General features: G+C 37.2%; 1 protein-coding gene across 2 annotated transcripts; it reads left to right on the forward strand.

Annotated features, from left to right (window-relative positions):
- Positions 1-6,338: 6,338 nt before the first annotated feature.
- On the forward strand, positions 6,339-12,025 carry LOC107590334 (chondrolectin-like). Of its 2 annotated transcripts, XM_016279040.1 has the most exons (8): positions 6,505-6,518; positions 6,560-6,808; positions 8,397-8,742; positions 8,839-8,996; positions 9,106-9,156; positions 9,240-9,326; positions 10,230-10,326; positions 11,478-12,025. In XM_016279040.1, exons 2-8 carry the CDS (start codon positions 6,733-6,735, stop codon positions 11,560-11,562), a joined length of 900 nt encoding a protein of 299 aa, XP_016134526.1. In that variant the 5' UTR covers positions 6,505-6,518; positions 6,560-6,732; the 3' UTR covers positions 11,563-12,025. The 2 variants fall into 2 exon arrangements, with proteins under 2 accessions (XP_016134525.1, XP_016134526.1); XM_016279039.1 differs by having other exon boundaries at positions 6,339-6,808.
- Positions 12,026-14,885: the final 2,860 nt, after the last annotated feature.

Here is a 14,885-nt window from a genome sequence, read left to right on the forward strand (position 1 = left end):
AATGTGTTTTTTTAACCTTGAACCGCATAAACACATTTCATTACACATTTCAAGTACATTTCCCTTAATCACTCTGTGCAACTGAGGTTTACTGAGAAGAAAAATATTGAATAAATGGTGAATAAAATGGAAGGGAAAATCATTCCTAATTAAGATTTTTTTTTCTTGTCAGTAATCAAGAGGGATGGATTGCTGGTCAGGCATTCTGCTTATTCGGCAAAGATTAATAGGCTCAGAGCAGGATTCCTAATTATTTTATGTAGAAATACTAGAGGTCATCAGTTAGACTCATTAGCCCCACTGGCTTGAGGCAAGAAGCCTGGTTGTAGTTTTGCATTGCTGAAGGGTGTGCTACGCAGATACACACATACATGGACTTGAATAAAATAATTGTGATGAACCACTCTATTGTGTGTTTCGAGGGGACACGGGGTGGGGGGGGGGGAGTGTTCTATAAAGATGTGATGTTTATTTCCAGACAAAGGCAAAATAATCAGCCACCACAATTATAAATCTTGTCATGGAGTGATGCTTATCTCGATCCATTATAGCAATGTAATTTAATTCTGTAATAAAATCTAAACAGTTTTAATTAACTCTGCTGATTAAAACAGAAACCAATATAGTGCAAAAGGGCATAACTTGTATGATAAATTCATCTTTAGCCTAATGTCTCTCAGGTTTTTGGCACAAGCTTGGTTTGATCATGGTGCTGGTTGTAGTAGTCCGTTAGTTGGATGGAGTTACATATTTCATGGATGGCTTTTCATCATCCGGCAGTGCTGGAAAATGCATTATCTCCTGGAGAGATTATGACAAGGCCAATTCATAACTGTGAATTGATTTTCTTAAATGCTGGCTGCAAAATGGCAGTGTATTCAGAGCATGTATTGTGGTGGTTTGCATAATCAAGGGTTTATACGTTCCTAAAATAGCAATCACTAAATATAATCAGCAAATCAGAAAGACCTCAGTATATTGAATAGAACACATTTTGCTCCAGGTAATGAGTCAGTGCGGTTTCACACAATACCGTATATTTTAATACGATATTATTATTAGAGGCAGTGGAAGAGGAGGTATATTACTAACCAGACAGTTATGATGGTTGTGGCATAGTTTATATAAAACGTCATCATGGCACCAGATAAATATTCTTAAACTGTATTAAAGGAATAGTTCACCCAAACATTTGTTGAACATTTACTCACCCTCAGTCCATCAGTTAATATCTTGTGAAGGGAAAAACTGCATGTTTGAAAGAAATGAGTTCTCTATTCATAATATTGTGTTGTCCATTGAAAAAGTTGTTTCGTCTGAATTGGGTGAAAAACACACAGATTAAGCAACAACAAGAGCGAGCAAGTGAAACGAGGTGATGGAATTTTTTCAATGCCTGAAGCGTTATTATGAATTCTGATGATTCAAACGCGAGAAGCAATGGTTTAAAATGAAAACATCTTGATGAATTTGTTTCTTATAACATGCAACTTTTCACTTCATAAGACATTAACTGCTGAACTGGAGTCATGTGGATTACTTGTGGATTATTGTGATGTGTCTTTATCAGTTGTTTAAACTCTCATTCTGACGGGACCCATTCACTGCAGAGGAACCATTGGTGAGCAAGTGATGTAATGCTAAATTTCTCCAAATCTATTCCATCAAAGAAACAAACTCATCTACACCTTGGATGGCCTGAGGGTGAGTACATTTTCATTTTTGGGTGAACTATTCATTAAATGCAAAACTCATGCACTGCAGTTTAAATTAACTATATGGGAGTATCACATTACTTAAAACATGGTTCAGAATAAGATTTATTTTGCCAGACATTGCCATGACTAATTAATGACATGGTCCATAAAGGGCATAAATTTGATACTACAGTAATTAAAGTTGCCTTATATACAGCTAACTAGCTGTAGTTAATGCATTTGCCCTGTGGCCTGAAATCTACAGCTGACCAAATCCTGTCTTTAAGATGCCTTGAGCTCATTAAGCACCAAGAACATCTTTATTAATTGACAAGATAGTCGTTTAATTAAAAACCCAGAACCCTGTCATTCTGCAAGGCCGAGAGAACATTTGAGCAGGATGCTTGTGACTGGTGACTCAGAGGTTAACCGTGGCAGCAGCCTGGCAGCCGTATTGACTTCTGGGTAATTATACTTAAGTGGTGACTAGAGGAGGCAAATGGCAGTAACAGATTATCTGTTTTGAGGGGATGCATTCTTAGAATCAATAAGAGTCCATTTGTGGAAATAGGGCAATTTAGGAGAAAATACACCCCTGTTCTTGGTCCTAACAGAAGTCATTTGCCCCTGCAACCATACTGTAGGTCTTTAATTTTTTCCCCAAATCTCTCATAGTTAAATTAAGAAATAAAACGGAGGGATAAATAGGGAAAACAGTAGACATCAATAGACTCTCTGAACAGCAGTTTTATCTTGGTTTGTTTTCCTGTGTCTGAAAACAACATTAAAAATGAGGACGAGAAATTATTTTAACAGGACATACACTACCAATCAAAATTTTTGGGCAAGTAAGATTTTTTTTAAAAGAATAAATTCAGCATGGACACATTAAATTGACTAAAATTGAGTGCAAAGACATTTATAATGTTACAAAAGATTTCTATTTCAAATATATGCTGCTCTTTTGAACTTTCTATTCATCGAAGAATCCTGAAAAATTGTATCAGAGTTTCCACAAATATATTAAGCATAACTGTTTTCAACTTAAAAACAATAAATGTTTCTTGAGCACCAAATCAGTATATTCTAATGATTTTGAAGGATCATGTGACACTGAAGACTGGAGTAATGGCTGTTGAAAATGCAGCTTTGCCATCACAGGAATAACTGAAAATTGTTAATATATTAAAATTTTACACGAATGCTAATAATATTTCTGTTAATATTACTGTTTAACTGTATTTTTATCAAATAAATGCGGCCTTGGTGAGCAAAGATTTCTTTAAAAAACATTAAAAAAAAAAATAGGACCCTAAACTTTTGACTGGTCTTGTATGAACATTTTAACATACACTAATTTTTATTTGCATGTTTTCATGTGTTAGCCTTCAGACATGCTGCCCTTCTGGCTCATCCAGTAATTACTGATTACATTAATTCTGGTATGAGCATTCAGTCACCAGCTGATGGCAGCCCACGGAGCCAATGCCTTTTGGGACAGGGAGGCTGTTGGGGAAGTCAATGACCTCTCTAAGTGATGAAGGAGAGCAGAATGAGATTGCAGTCCGGTCCATTCGGGTCTCAGAGGGGTCGTAAATAGATTTGCTTGTTAAAGAAGTACTTTTCCCTGGCTGAGTTTACCGCACTTACACTTGCCTCAAGCCCTTCCAAATCTGGTTCTTTCCTCAATTTGCACACAAACACATTAGAAGGGTGAAAAGAACAGAATAGAAGCAATTTCTTGTGACATATGTGAAAGAATGCTCTCAAATGCAGCCATCACTCGGCTTGCCTGATTTACAGGGCCAAATCACTTAGACTCTTACAGTCAATCAATTGCATTTACATCTATTGCGACTCGGCCAACCAGAGTCTCCCTAGGAGACAGCCATTAATTGGCTTGTGCAGCAGTATGGACCAATGATCAATCCCAATCAACCCATGTGAAGCGTTCATAATAGAGCACTAATACGTATGCAAGCCAAGCCAAACTTACACTTACAATATCCCATAAGTGAATTATGGCAAAAGATGATACGGGTCAATTATTAGTTGGGTTGGATATACGAGTTATTGGAGATGGAAGTATATGCGTATAGATTTGAACACAGAGACTCTTAAATGGATCCCAGGCACTCCCTCTCTTTAATGTTCCCTTAATCTCACATCACCAAACCGTAGGCTTTAATCCAATCAGCAAAGAGCTTGTTCTCATTTACCCAGAAGGCTTGAGGGGCTCATCATACATCTGTGGTGGGGTGAGCCATGATGGGATGGTCTCTTTCACCCTACATGTCATTTTTCACAGCTTGAGTTTTCCCTTTTGTCCTCTTTAGAGACCTCCATTCGAAGGAACCTAGAAGGAAAGATGATGAAATAAGTCAATACCAGCTATCAATGGATTTTTCTTTAGGACACTAAAGCAATCTACATTTTATGATTGCTCAGAAATAATCCACTCATAGGATTATTTATTCAATTAAAATCAAGCTTATTTTTAGGTACAATAATGCTCAGTGGAACCAAATATGCTCTGAGACTTAACAACCCATTGGCACATCATTTTAACTAGCTTGTACTCTTGACAATAAGAGTACATGCTAATGAGGAAATATGTTCATGGGGTCAAAGTTCATAGGTCAGGTCATCCTAAGGTGGCACAAATGAACAGTACAAGTGTTCTATTGAAACATTCGGCTGCTAGTCAGATTTCCAATAGAGTTCCAACTCACCAACATCTTAAAAATGTGTCGGTGTATCAGGATGCGGTCTCAGAATGGTAAAAGTGTCACAAAAAACGTGAATACATTAGAAGCCAATCTCTTAAAAAAGGTCGCAGCATCTGTTGACACAAAGCAAGAACATTAGAACCCTTTGGATCTACCTCCTTTCGCAGGAAAGCACAGTTTATTCCTTTAATGTGAACCATTCATGCCCTAAACCTGATGCCGCTGATTACTTCTGGGCAATTAAGCACACTGATAACACTGATAACTGATAACAATGAACTCAGTGTGACTTTGATGCCTGATCTGAAAAGAAGACAAGACAGAGAGGGGGAGAAACAGTGAGAAGCAGATGATGAGAGCGGAGAGTTATGTGATGTTCTGGCAGAACTTGCAGACTGGGCCCATTGTCCTGGCTTGCAAAATCAGCACTACCCCATTCCTCTGGCCCAGTTAAGATGTTCTTTCTGCAAGCTGGCCAGTAGTGCACTCAGCTTCCTCGTTTTTCGTGATTGCCTGACATTTCTTTTCTCTTCTCTGCTGCTGGTGCTTCCTGCCAGATCTTCTTAATACCTCCGCTGACAAGGGTCCTATAGTAATAACGCAGCTGCCTTTTTATTGATAATGTGCCACAGAATATCTCTGTGTCGTTATCGAACACTCAAGGAACAGAATGGCATTTTCAGTGGGAAATAAGTAATCGATAGGGAACAGCAAATTAAGTAATAGCATTTTTGCGTTGATGCATATTACAGCTCAGTTAACAGCCTTCGGATCGTCAAGGCTCCGCGCCGCAGGATGAACGGATCAATCCATGCACAGAGCTGACGTCTCGCTTTGACAACATAATTAGTTATCATACAGAGAAACGTGTTTGAGGACAATGTGAAAACCTCCCTCGGATATTCAGCTCATGAATCAGAACCATGAAGAGGCAGTCAGGGAAACCATGTGATCCTGTATGAGGAAAACAACTTTTTAAAAGTAGAGAGAGATGAATAACTGAAATGAAGGGTGTCAGCTGAGAAGAGATGATTTTGTTAATGGGAGGTCTGACAGGAAACAGGATACATCTGTTTATGTATTCACATGATTTTGCTGTCAATCCTAATTCACTTTGTTTTGTTTCTAAATAGGTAATTATAGTATGTTATAGTAAATAAACTGGAATCCTTGATTCTGATTGTTCAGCTGAAGCATTCTGTGGTCAAATATATTTTTGTATAATTATTTCTAAACTGTATTTTTACAATAGTTCCAAGTCATCTCTTGTGGCCTTTATCTTTTCACATATTAAAATAATTTCAAATCAATATTTATGGCTTTATTTATTTGATCAATAGCTGTGCAATAAGCAGGATGAAGTACAATCAGATGGTCAATATTGCAAAATAAACCCCAACAGGGTCATCAAAACTAAGACCATCTAGTGATCTGATGAATATGCATTATCCTTTTCATGAAACGTAATTACCTTCACTTGTATAAATGTGGTATTGTTATGAAAGTGGTTGACCCACCAGTACTCAAGAATTATATCAAACCTTACATCAGGATCACTCGAGACAACTGAGGTCCCAGGGTACTTGGAAGGTTTTCAGTTAAATTTGGCTTGTTGAACCTATAAACAGAAAAAAAAAATTACAATTATTTTAAAATAAAAATGCCACTTGTCTAAAATGTCTGTAAGGTTGTCTATATACCATGGGTCATAAATGAAACTGACACAAATCCATCCGCTTATACTGCAGCATGACTGTATTATATTGACAAATTTGACATACAATCTCCAAAGTCTGCATATTATTAATTTTGTTTCCACCTTTATGAACCGAGACATAATAATTCGGCTGCGTCTTTTTGGTTCTTTAAATTGGATACATATTATTCAAGCCAAGGGTGTTTTCACCTCAGCCATTGACCCAATCACGCTTAAATCATTTTATACACTAAAACTGTGACCTGCCCCATCATCCACCTTATAACTGGAGAACACGGGTCGAGCCTGAGATGTGTGTTGCACTTAATAAAGGAGGTGATGAACATCTGCGCCCTGTTCGATCACCTGCAGCCCAGCCCAGCCAGCCAGCCACGCGTGAGGGAAGCAAGCATCACTGCCATACTGAAGTGGAGCAGCCGCGCGTCACTCTCTGCAGAATTCAGAGGCGCTTTTCAGAGTGTCAGACCAGCTCGGTGGAAATCATGTCTTTGAACACTATGAAGAAGAGACCATTCGTATAAACGTCAAATAAGGCCCTGACTGGAACAAGTTTTGAAGTTCGCTCCATTATCTAGTGAAACACGCGAGGATGCGCGCGGCAGTCGGAATCCTTTGTGCTTTGACTTTCCTGGTCTCGTTCAGCCATGGCGCGAGAGTTGTGAGTGGTAAGTTTCAAATTATTTAGTATGAAGCTATTTTCATTCACCTTATTTCTTTAAGTCAGTGAGGATATCCTCACTATATATATATATATCAAAATATTCAGTTTGTTTGTGGTAAAATTGTGTTTTACTGTCTTAAATATTTAAGTTTAAAGGCACAGTTCAGCCAAAAATGTGACCCTGGACCATTTAGGTCACTTTTTCGAAATTGAGATGTATACATCATCTGAAAGCTGAATAAATACGCTTTCCATTGATGTATGGTTTGTTAGGATAGGACAATATTTGGCCGAGATACAACTTTTTGAAAATCTGGAATCTGAGGGGGCAAGAAAATCAAAATATTGAGAAAATTGCCTTTAAAGTTGTCCAAATGAAGTTCTTAGCAATGCATATTACTAAATAAAAATTAAGTTTTAATATATTTGCGGTAGGAAGTTTACAAAATATCTTCATGGAACATGATCTTTACTTAATATCCTAAGGATTTTTGGCATAAAAGAAAACAATCATTTTGACCCATACAATGTATTGTTGGCTATTGCTACAAATATACCCCAGCGACTTAAGACTGCTTTTGTGGTCCAGGGTCACAAATATAATTTAATCGTCCTCAAGTTGTTTCAAACCCGCTCAAACTGATTTTCTGTGTGGCAATCATAAATAATAACTGTTAGATGTGAAATAGACTTAGAGGCTGTAACAAAATTCAAAATTCCATATTTTTTCACAATGTTTTTAAGTGCTCATTCTCATTCACCTCTACTACTTTATTTTATAATTAAATTATCTCTCAAAAACATTCTTAAGTGTAGGCTTTTATCAAATCTGGCAGATCAGCTCATAGTTTTCACTTCCCCAAAGATGATTAATCTTGAAGATCATTCTTGAAGCTTGTCTCTAGCTTTATTGAAAACATCTCTCTCTTAATAAAGCGATGGGATAAAAAAGAAAATGATTATGAAAGGATTAAAAAAAGAGAGATGGATATAAAAATAGGTTTGTCATACACTTGTAAACTAAAAGGACGCACCAAGGGAAATTAAAATCAGTTGAGCAGTTCTTTGTGATGAGATCGGGTTTTTAACAAAGGTGACAAGAAAGGGACAGTTTTGGAGAGCGGAACTGGCAGAACATTCCATGCTGGAAGGAGTAAAACTGTGCCACACAGACAGGAATTGAGGAAGAAAGCTAAGGAAGCTGGTTAAGAAAATGCTGAGTCCAGTTTTCCCCCAGTTAAACTCGGCCCATTACTGGACTCAAATTGATGATATGGCAGATCTGGACCATGCAATTATTTAAAGTACCTCCCGGGCAGAGAGCTAATGTTATTATTAGACTTTTAACAGTCTGTGTATTAATCACAGTTCCCTTCATTGGGCCTATCAGTGTATCTTAAGTGTTCTCTATAATAGAAGTGCTTTGTTTATGATTTAATAATAATTCCATACATTTTCCCCTCTTAGCTGGCAAGCCTTTTTAAACATTTTAACTGAGCATCCTTTAAACATCCAAATCTGTATCCATCTATACAAGATATATATCTATACAAGATATCGCTAAAAATACAGTATTAACTTTGTGACTTCAGGTCAGACAGTGTGTCAGGGCAGTCCTGAGGAGCCGTGCTATAAGATTGCTTACTTCAGGGACGTATCGAGTCGTGTTGCATTCTGGGAGGCTCAGGATGCGTGTGAAATGGATGGCGGTTCGTTGCTGAGCATTGAGAACACAGCAGAGCAGAAGCACATCGAACATCTTCTGCGGGAACTCAGCATCTTCACTTCCACTAGTGCTTCCAGCGGGTCGGGCATCACAGATGGAGACTTCTGGATCGGGTTGACACGTGTGGAGGACGAGACAGCACAGGAACCTGGCAGCTTTGCCTCGTGTCCCAACCTGTACAGGTGGACAGATGGAAGTGTCTCACAGTTTAGGTGAGATGGGATTGATCTGGGGCCTGTTCAAAGCAGAGATTTACATCAGGTTGTGAATTAAAAACAGCCATAAAAATGAGCACTTCTGTTCTACAGAAACTGGTATGCTGATGAACCATCCTGTGGAGGAGAAGCTTGCGTGGTCATGTATCACCAGCCTACAGCTCTCGCTGGGCCTGGTGGGCCATATCTTTACCAGTGGAATGATGACAGGTGCAATATGAAGCACAATTTCATCTGCAAGTATGAACCAGGTAGGTGATTTGCACTGTGAACTTTTTGAGTCAAAAGTGACTTGATTAACCTGAATTCACCCTACTAAAGTGGTTTAGCTTACAATGTTTGTTATGCTGTTCTGAGCAGAAAGTTACCTGGTAAAAGTGCAGAGCGACACGCCTGGAGGGCCTGATGTTGGTAAGCAGCCAGGTGTCAAATCCGTCATCATTTGACTTAGAGTTACAGATGTGTTTACACTAATCTGTTAATGTGCCCTTCAGATCTTTCCTCAGAAGAACAAGAGGAGAGGAGAACATCTCCTGTCGACCAGGATGAGAACCCCCAACTTGTAATGCCAGGGCACTCAAGTAACAGTCGATTTTAAATTCTTAAAGGAATATTCAGAGTTAAGCTCAATCAACAGCATTTGTGCCATAATGTTGATTACCACAAAAAACAATATTGACTTGTTCTCCCTTTACTTTAAAAAAGCAACAATCTGGCTTACTATAAAATGGAAGTGAACCCAATCTGTAAATTTTAAAATACTCACTTTTATCAATAGAAGACTTAAACTATATGCAAGTCAGATGTTAGATTTTAGAAAAATGCTTACTAACCTTTTCTGTGTAAAGTTACATCTGGTTTTAGACATTCATTGCCATGACAACAGAATGCCATAAACACTAAACCCTAAAATAACGGTAAAAATGATTAATTAAATAGCTCTATAGAACAAAAATATTTTTTTAACAGTGCAGTACTGTTCAAAAGTTTGGCGTCAGTAAGATTTTTTTAAATAATTAATATTTATATTTTTTTATTTACATTTTTAAACTATATCAAAATACAAAACAGTAATGTTAAATTGTAATAATATTTCACAATGTTACTATTTTTACTGTATTTTTGATTAAATAAACACTACAATGGTTAGCATAAGAGACTTTCAAAAACAAAATAATTTACAAATTCCAGACTTTTCAATAGTAACTTTTTGCAAGTACTTTTATAAAAGTATAAGCATCATGTTTTCAAATTTCTGTTTTTAAATCCTCTAAAAAATTGCCCCATTCACTTCTATTGCCTCACTGTAACTCTTGATTTTTCAGAAAAAAAGAGGTGAGTGAAAATAGTATTTTTGCAGTAGCCAACACTAAACCACAAATGCTGTCAATTGAGATTCACTTGTATTGAACCCAGAATTCAACTCAAAATAAATGCCTGTATGGGATTGGAAGTCAAAGTGTGTTTTTTTTTTCTTCTCCCAGGTATGTTGCTAGTCTATGTGATTATCCCTACCATCCCTCTCCTCTTGCTGATCCTGGTAGCTTCAGGAACGTGCTGTTTCCAGATGTTGAGCAAGAGGTGAGCCATTAGGATCAAATCACTGTAAATGCTGTCAGACTAATGCTAATGTGCTGTCCTATTATGCACAGTATCATCCAAATACTGCGTCACATCAGGAAGTCAGTGTCTCACTAACAGCCTTTGCGTCTTGATTAATCAGGATTTCGGCTCACTAGCCGAGATCTGACACCATCCTATGTTTTTCTCGCTAACCCAGAAGTTTTACTGTGATTAATTAGATTCAGCTGTTTATAACTGTGCCCGGCAAAACAGCTTAGCCCGTACTAATCACCATCAACACACTTAGTATAGTGTGCATTTAGCATATTTGTAGGGGGGAGGGGTTTGCCTGCCACATTACGTCACACTGCATTGGAGACAGAGTCCAACTTGACTTCTATTCCCATCAATATCCCATTTGGCAGGGAATTGCTGAAGCAAGCTGTTTCCATCCCCTGTTCTCACCCCGAAACAGTTCATCTCAGCCTGTGCTTGGCAAGACATTATATAGTGGCTTATTTGTGTAATTTATTATGCTTATACGGATGATGCTCCCACAGAGTGATGTCTTTTTAACATATTTCCAATCACTGTGGCAGATGAGGGGATCCTGAGACAATACATTTAATCACTGGCAATGACTAAGTGCGCTCTATTCGGTAAAAGGCTTCCTGGAGCGAGTTCAAAGCTTTTGGAAAAACGTCTTTAAGTCCTCAACAGATGATGCTTCTCTGTTTTACGATGTTTGCTTCTGGTTTTCATGATTAAATACTATCATAAGACTAGGAGGAGTCACGTAACAGCTGCTTAGCTTCGGTCTGCTTATTGTGTATGCCTTTAAATGCACTGTCTTCCATGCATTGTGCCATAAAACCTTCCCAGTAAAACTCAACAACAAATTATGTAAATGACAAAGGCGACATGGAGATTCATGTGGGGAAATTGGCCTGTTTCACAATGCACACACAAGCAGTACATATGTCTGTGCCCATATCAATAGATTATAATATAACAGTATAACACATCTACCCATAGAGGGTGCATAATAGGGTGCATATTTTCATTAAAAAAATGAAAATTTTGTCATCAACTCACCATCATATCATTTACTAAATTTATTAAATAAATACATTTATTAAATTATTAATACATTTAAATTTTTTTAACAGTAAACCACGGACCAAAACGAACGTTAACCAATCAGCTCTCTGGATCTCCAAGACGCCAAAGATAGACAGTGGCATGGAAGTTTAAAGAATCATCTCTACGATTCAAACAGCTCCCTTTTTTCTGGCTTTGTCATCTATGTTGCTTGATCGGCAACATTCTTGTCCGGTGGTTAGTTTAGTGTGCGATTTAATATACTAGCTAAAATGTGCAGCACCGGCAGAGCAGTTACACACATATCGCATTTCTGTACATATGTTGTGCTCTCACAAATTACTAAAGTCTATGAGTTTTCCGTTCACTCCCATGACCTTCGTCTCCATTTCATGTTTCTAGTCAGATAGTCTGACCTGAATCTACTGCTGCTTAGGGAGGGTGAATACTAATTGGCACCAAACACAGTGAGCAATTAAATTACTGTAATTAAACCAAGTACACGTGGGAACCACATAAAAAGAGGAATTAAGACATAGGCAGAGCGTGGCCACGGGGACTTGGGGCAAAAATGCCCCTGCACAAACAAATTAAATCTATTACGTCTGTTGCTAACAAAGTGAATATGAATAGACAGTGTCGATTGTGGCATTAAATTAAGATCTGCTCATGTTGCACCGTATTTCATTTTAGGCGTTTTTACAGTTTTTAACCAATTACACACAATTCTGTTGAGCTTAGCAATGCAATGGCCAATCAGAGGCGTTCAGATGAGTCATCGTTGAAACATCAGTTTTGTTGAGTGCGTGATTGTTGAGTTGAGTTCGCTGACTGAATTCCGGACTCTTGCGAATTCTCTCATCATAAACAACAAAGCGCAGATGGACGTACAATGTAAGTAAGAGATTAATTTCACGATAGTTTTGTTTTTTTGAGAGTGCTTAAACTCGCGAAAGATCAATGTTAGTGATAATGTCACTTTCTATATATAATTTACTCGCTGTTTGAATAACCGTGGAAAAAAATTGTTATATAATTATCAATTTCTAACGGTTTTATTAAATTGTAATCACGATAAATATAAATTCAGTCCCATTAAACATTTTTTTAGCCTACATGGCACCCATGTCTGGTCCTTGCCTAAAAAGACGGGTTTATGATGTCTAATACATTTGGCTGCTTTTAGCCTTACCCTGGAGTTGGTTCACCCTCCACCTATGAATTAAGAGTTCCTTCTGACAGCGAATAGGGTCACACAAACTGAAGCTAGTGACACAGTAAAGAAATGAAACACTAAAAGCGCATAAAAAGATGGCCTCAAAAGGTTTTTGGAGAATTAGAGTAATTTGTGTCTCATTCAAGTAATGAGAGGCCTATTTAATCTCAAACATTTCTCATGTATTGCCAATGATGGTTCACGTGCATACAATTGATTATTTAGTAGCATAGGATTTATTTTGAAACATATGCGATCATTCTTTAAATGACCAGAATCATTGGCTAATATAGTGACTGTTCTGCTCTGCAGCTTATGAGGATGTTGCCATAAAAAAAAAAAAGATGAATTTGTGAAAAAAATGTACATATTTTTTGTATGATGTGACTGCGAAGCTGCTTTAAGCTGCCACGATTATATATGCAGTTTTTTGCATGTGAATATTTTATCTCCTTTTATAGTACTGCATATAGAAAATATCAATGCTAAAAAGTATTAAACTGGTTTGCATCATAGTAATATTAATATCAGATACCGAAATTAGTCAGTTAGACGTCTGGTTGTACAGGAAGATGTGTTTCTGTGAGAGTGGGTAATATCGTGTGTTTGAATTTAAAATGTGCTGTTAATACTTTTTTATATTTTTGAGACAGGAATTAGACTTGTACAAATGGATTAAAAATATTTAATTGTGAAGATGTTTTAGTATGTTTTTATGGCTCTATAATCATCCCATTTCTTTGTAGCACCACATAAATGCTTAATCACAAACAAAAACAAGAACTCGAAAGTCTTTTGAGTTACTGGATTTATTTTGAAATCTGTTTTGTGATTCATCACGGACCAAAAAGCTGTACGTAGGTTCTATTCGATAAACAACTCTCAGTGTGATTAGCAGATATTGAATATGAACAGTATTATCTTGTATTCACATACAAAGAATTAACATACTTATCTCTGCTCCTCAAACACTTTTGCAAGAAAACATTTCTTACACACACAGATCAAAGCTAATTTCTACAGATGTCCTACTGGCAATTACACCATTTGTATTTGTTTATGAGAAACACGGTTGTGGCCATGAATTTAAATAGACACGAGATCAGAAAGCTTTCAGGGGGTCCAGCTGGCAGGCAGAGTTGGAGCCAGACATAAGACAAATGAACTGGACTGTATTAACACCGAAAAGATGTGGTACTTTGTATGCGATTTACCCTGGCCTACAATTAGTGACAGCATAGTCTTTAAAGCACACTGCTGATTACGGAGTCAATTAAACTAATCAGTCCTCTGCTTCGACAGGAGAACTCACGTCACACACTCAGGATCTGGTAATTATAGATATGACTGTAATCACTACTCTGGAGGCACAGGGTAGAATTAAAGAAACAAACCCTTTCCCATCTGGAGAGGAGGGTGATTTTAGCCTATTAGAGATACACAACACAAGCATCTCATTCTCCACCCGACCAAGATCCAAACAGCTCTTCATCGCTCTATTAGAACTGGAATATGGTTAGTTAGTGATGGAAATGGGGAGGTTCACCCTCACCCCATCCCGCAAGCTGGAAATCAGCTGTCTTCTAAATGTCAAAGACATCAAATACTAATCAATGGCGTTATGGCAATGATAATCAGTATATATAATTGCACTAAGGTGGGGTTTTAAAATGATGGATGGACTTCATTAATCAATTTAATGTTAAAAAGTGTAAAAATGCTGTGGTAAAACAAACACAAAATGCTTACTATATGTGACCCTGGACCACAAAAGCAGTCTTAAGTCACTGGGGTATATTTGTAGCAATAGCCAAAAATACATTGTATGGGTCAAAATTATCGATTTTTCTTTTATGCCAAAAATCATTAAGATATTAAGTAAAGATCATGTTCCATGAAGATATTTTGTAAATGTCCTACCGTAAATGTATTAAAACTTAATTTTTGATCAGTAATATGCATTGCTAAGAACTTCATTTGGATAACTTTAAAAGCGATTTTCTCAATATTTAGATTTTTTTGCACCCTCAGATTCCAGATTTTCAAATAGTTGTATCTCGGCCAAATATTGTCATATCCTAACAAACCATACATCAATAGAAAGCTTATTTATTCAGCTTTCAGATGATGCATACATCTAAAAAAAATTGAACCCTTATGACTGGTTTTGTGGTCCCGGGTCACATATACTGTGGAAATACAGTGATAAATTAAACCTTGAATTTTGCTGTAAAATACTGTTCAATTTAGTTTTTGGAAG

This window comes from Sinocyclocheilus grahami, unplaced genomic scaffold (genome assembly GCF_001515645.1).
Source record: "Sinocyclocheilus grahami isolate Dianchi unplaced genomic scaffold, SAMN03320097.WGS_v1.1 scaffold126.1, whole genome shotgun sequence".
Lineage (NCBI taxonomy): Eukaryota > Metazoa > Chordata > Actinopteri > Cypriniformes > Cyprinidae > Sinocyclocheilus > Sinocyclocheilus grahami.

Coding starts and splice junctions, on each gene's coding strand:
- LOC107590334 (XM_016279039.1), top strand. CDS start 6,733: ATGCGCGCGGCAGTCGGAATCCTTTGTGCTTTGACTTTCCTGGTCTCG. Junction 8,743..8,838: donor GGAAGTGTCTCACAGTTTAG/GTGAGATGGGAT, acceptor TCTGTTCTACAG/AAACTGGTATGCTGATGAAC. Junction 8,997..9,105: donor CATCTGCAAGTATGAACCAG/GTAGGTGATTTG, acceptor TGTTCTGAGCAG/AAAGTTACCTGGTAAAAGTG.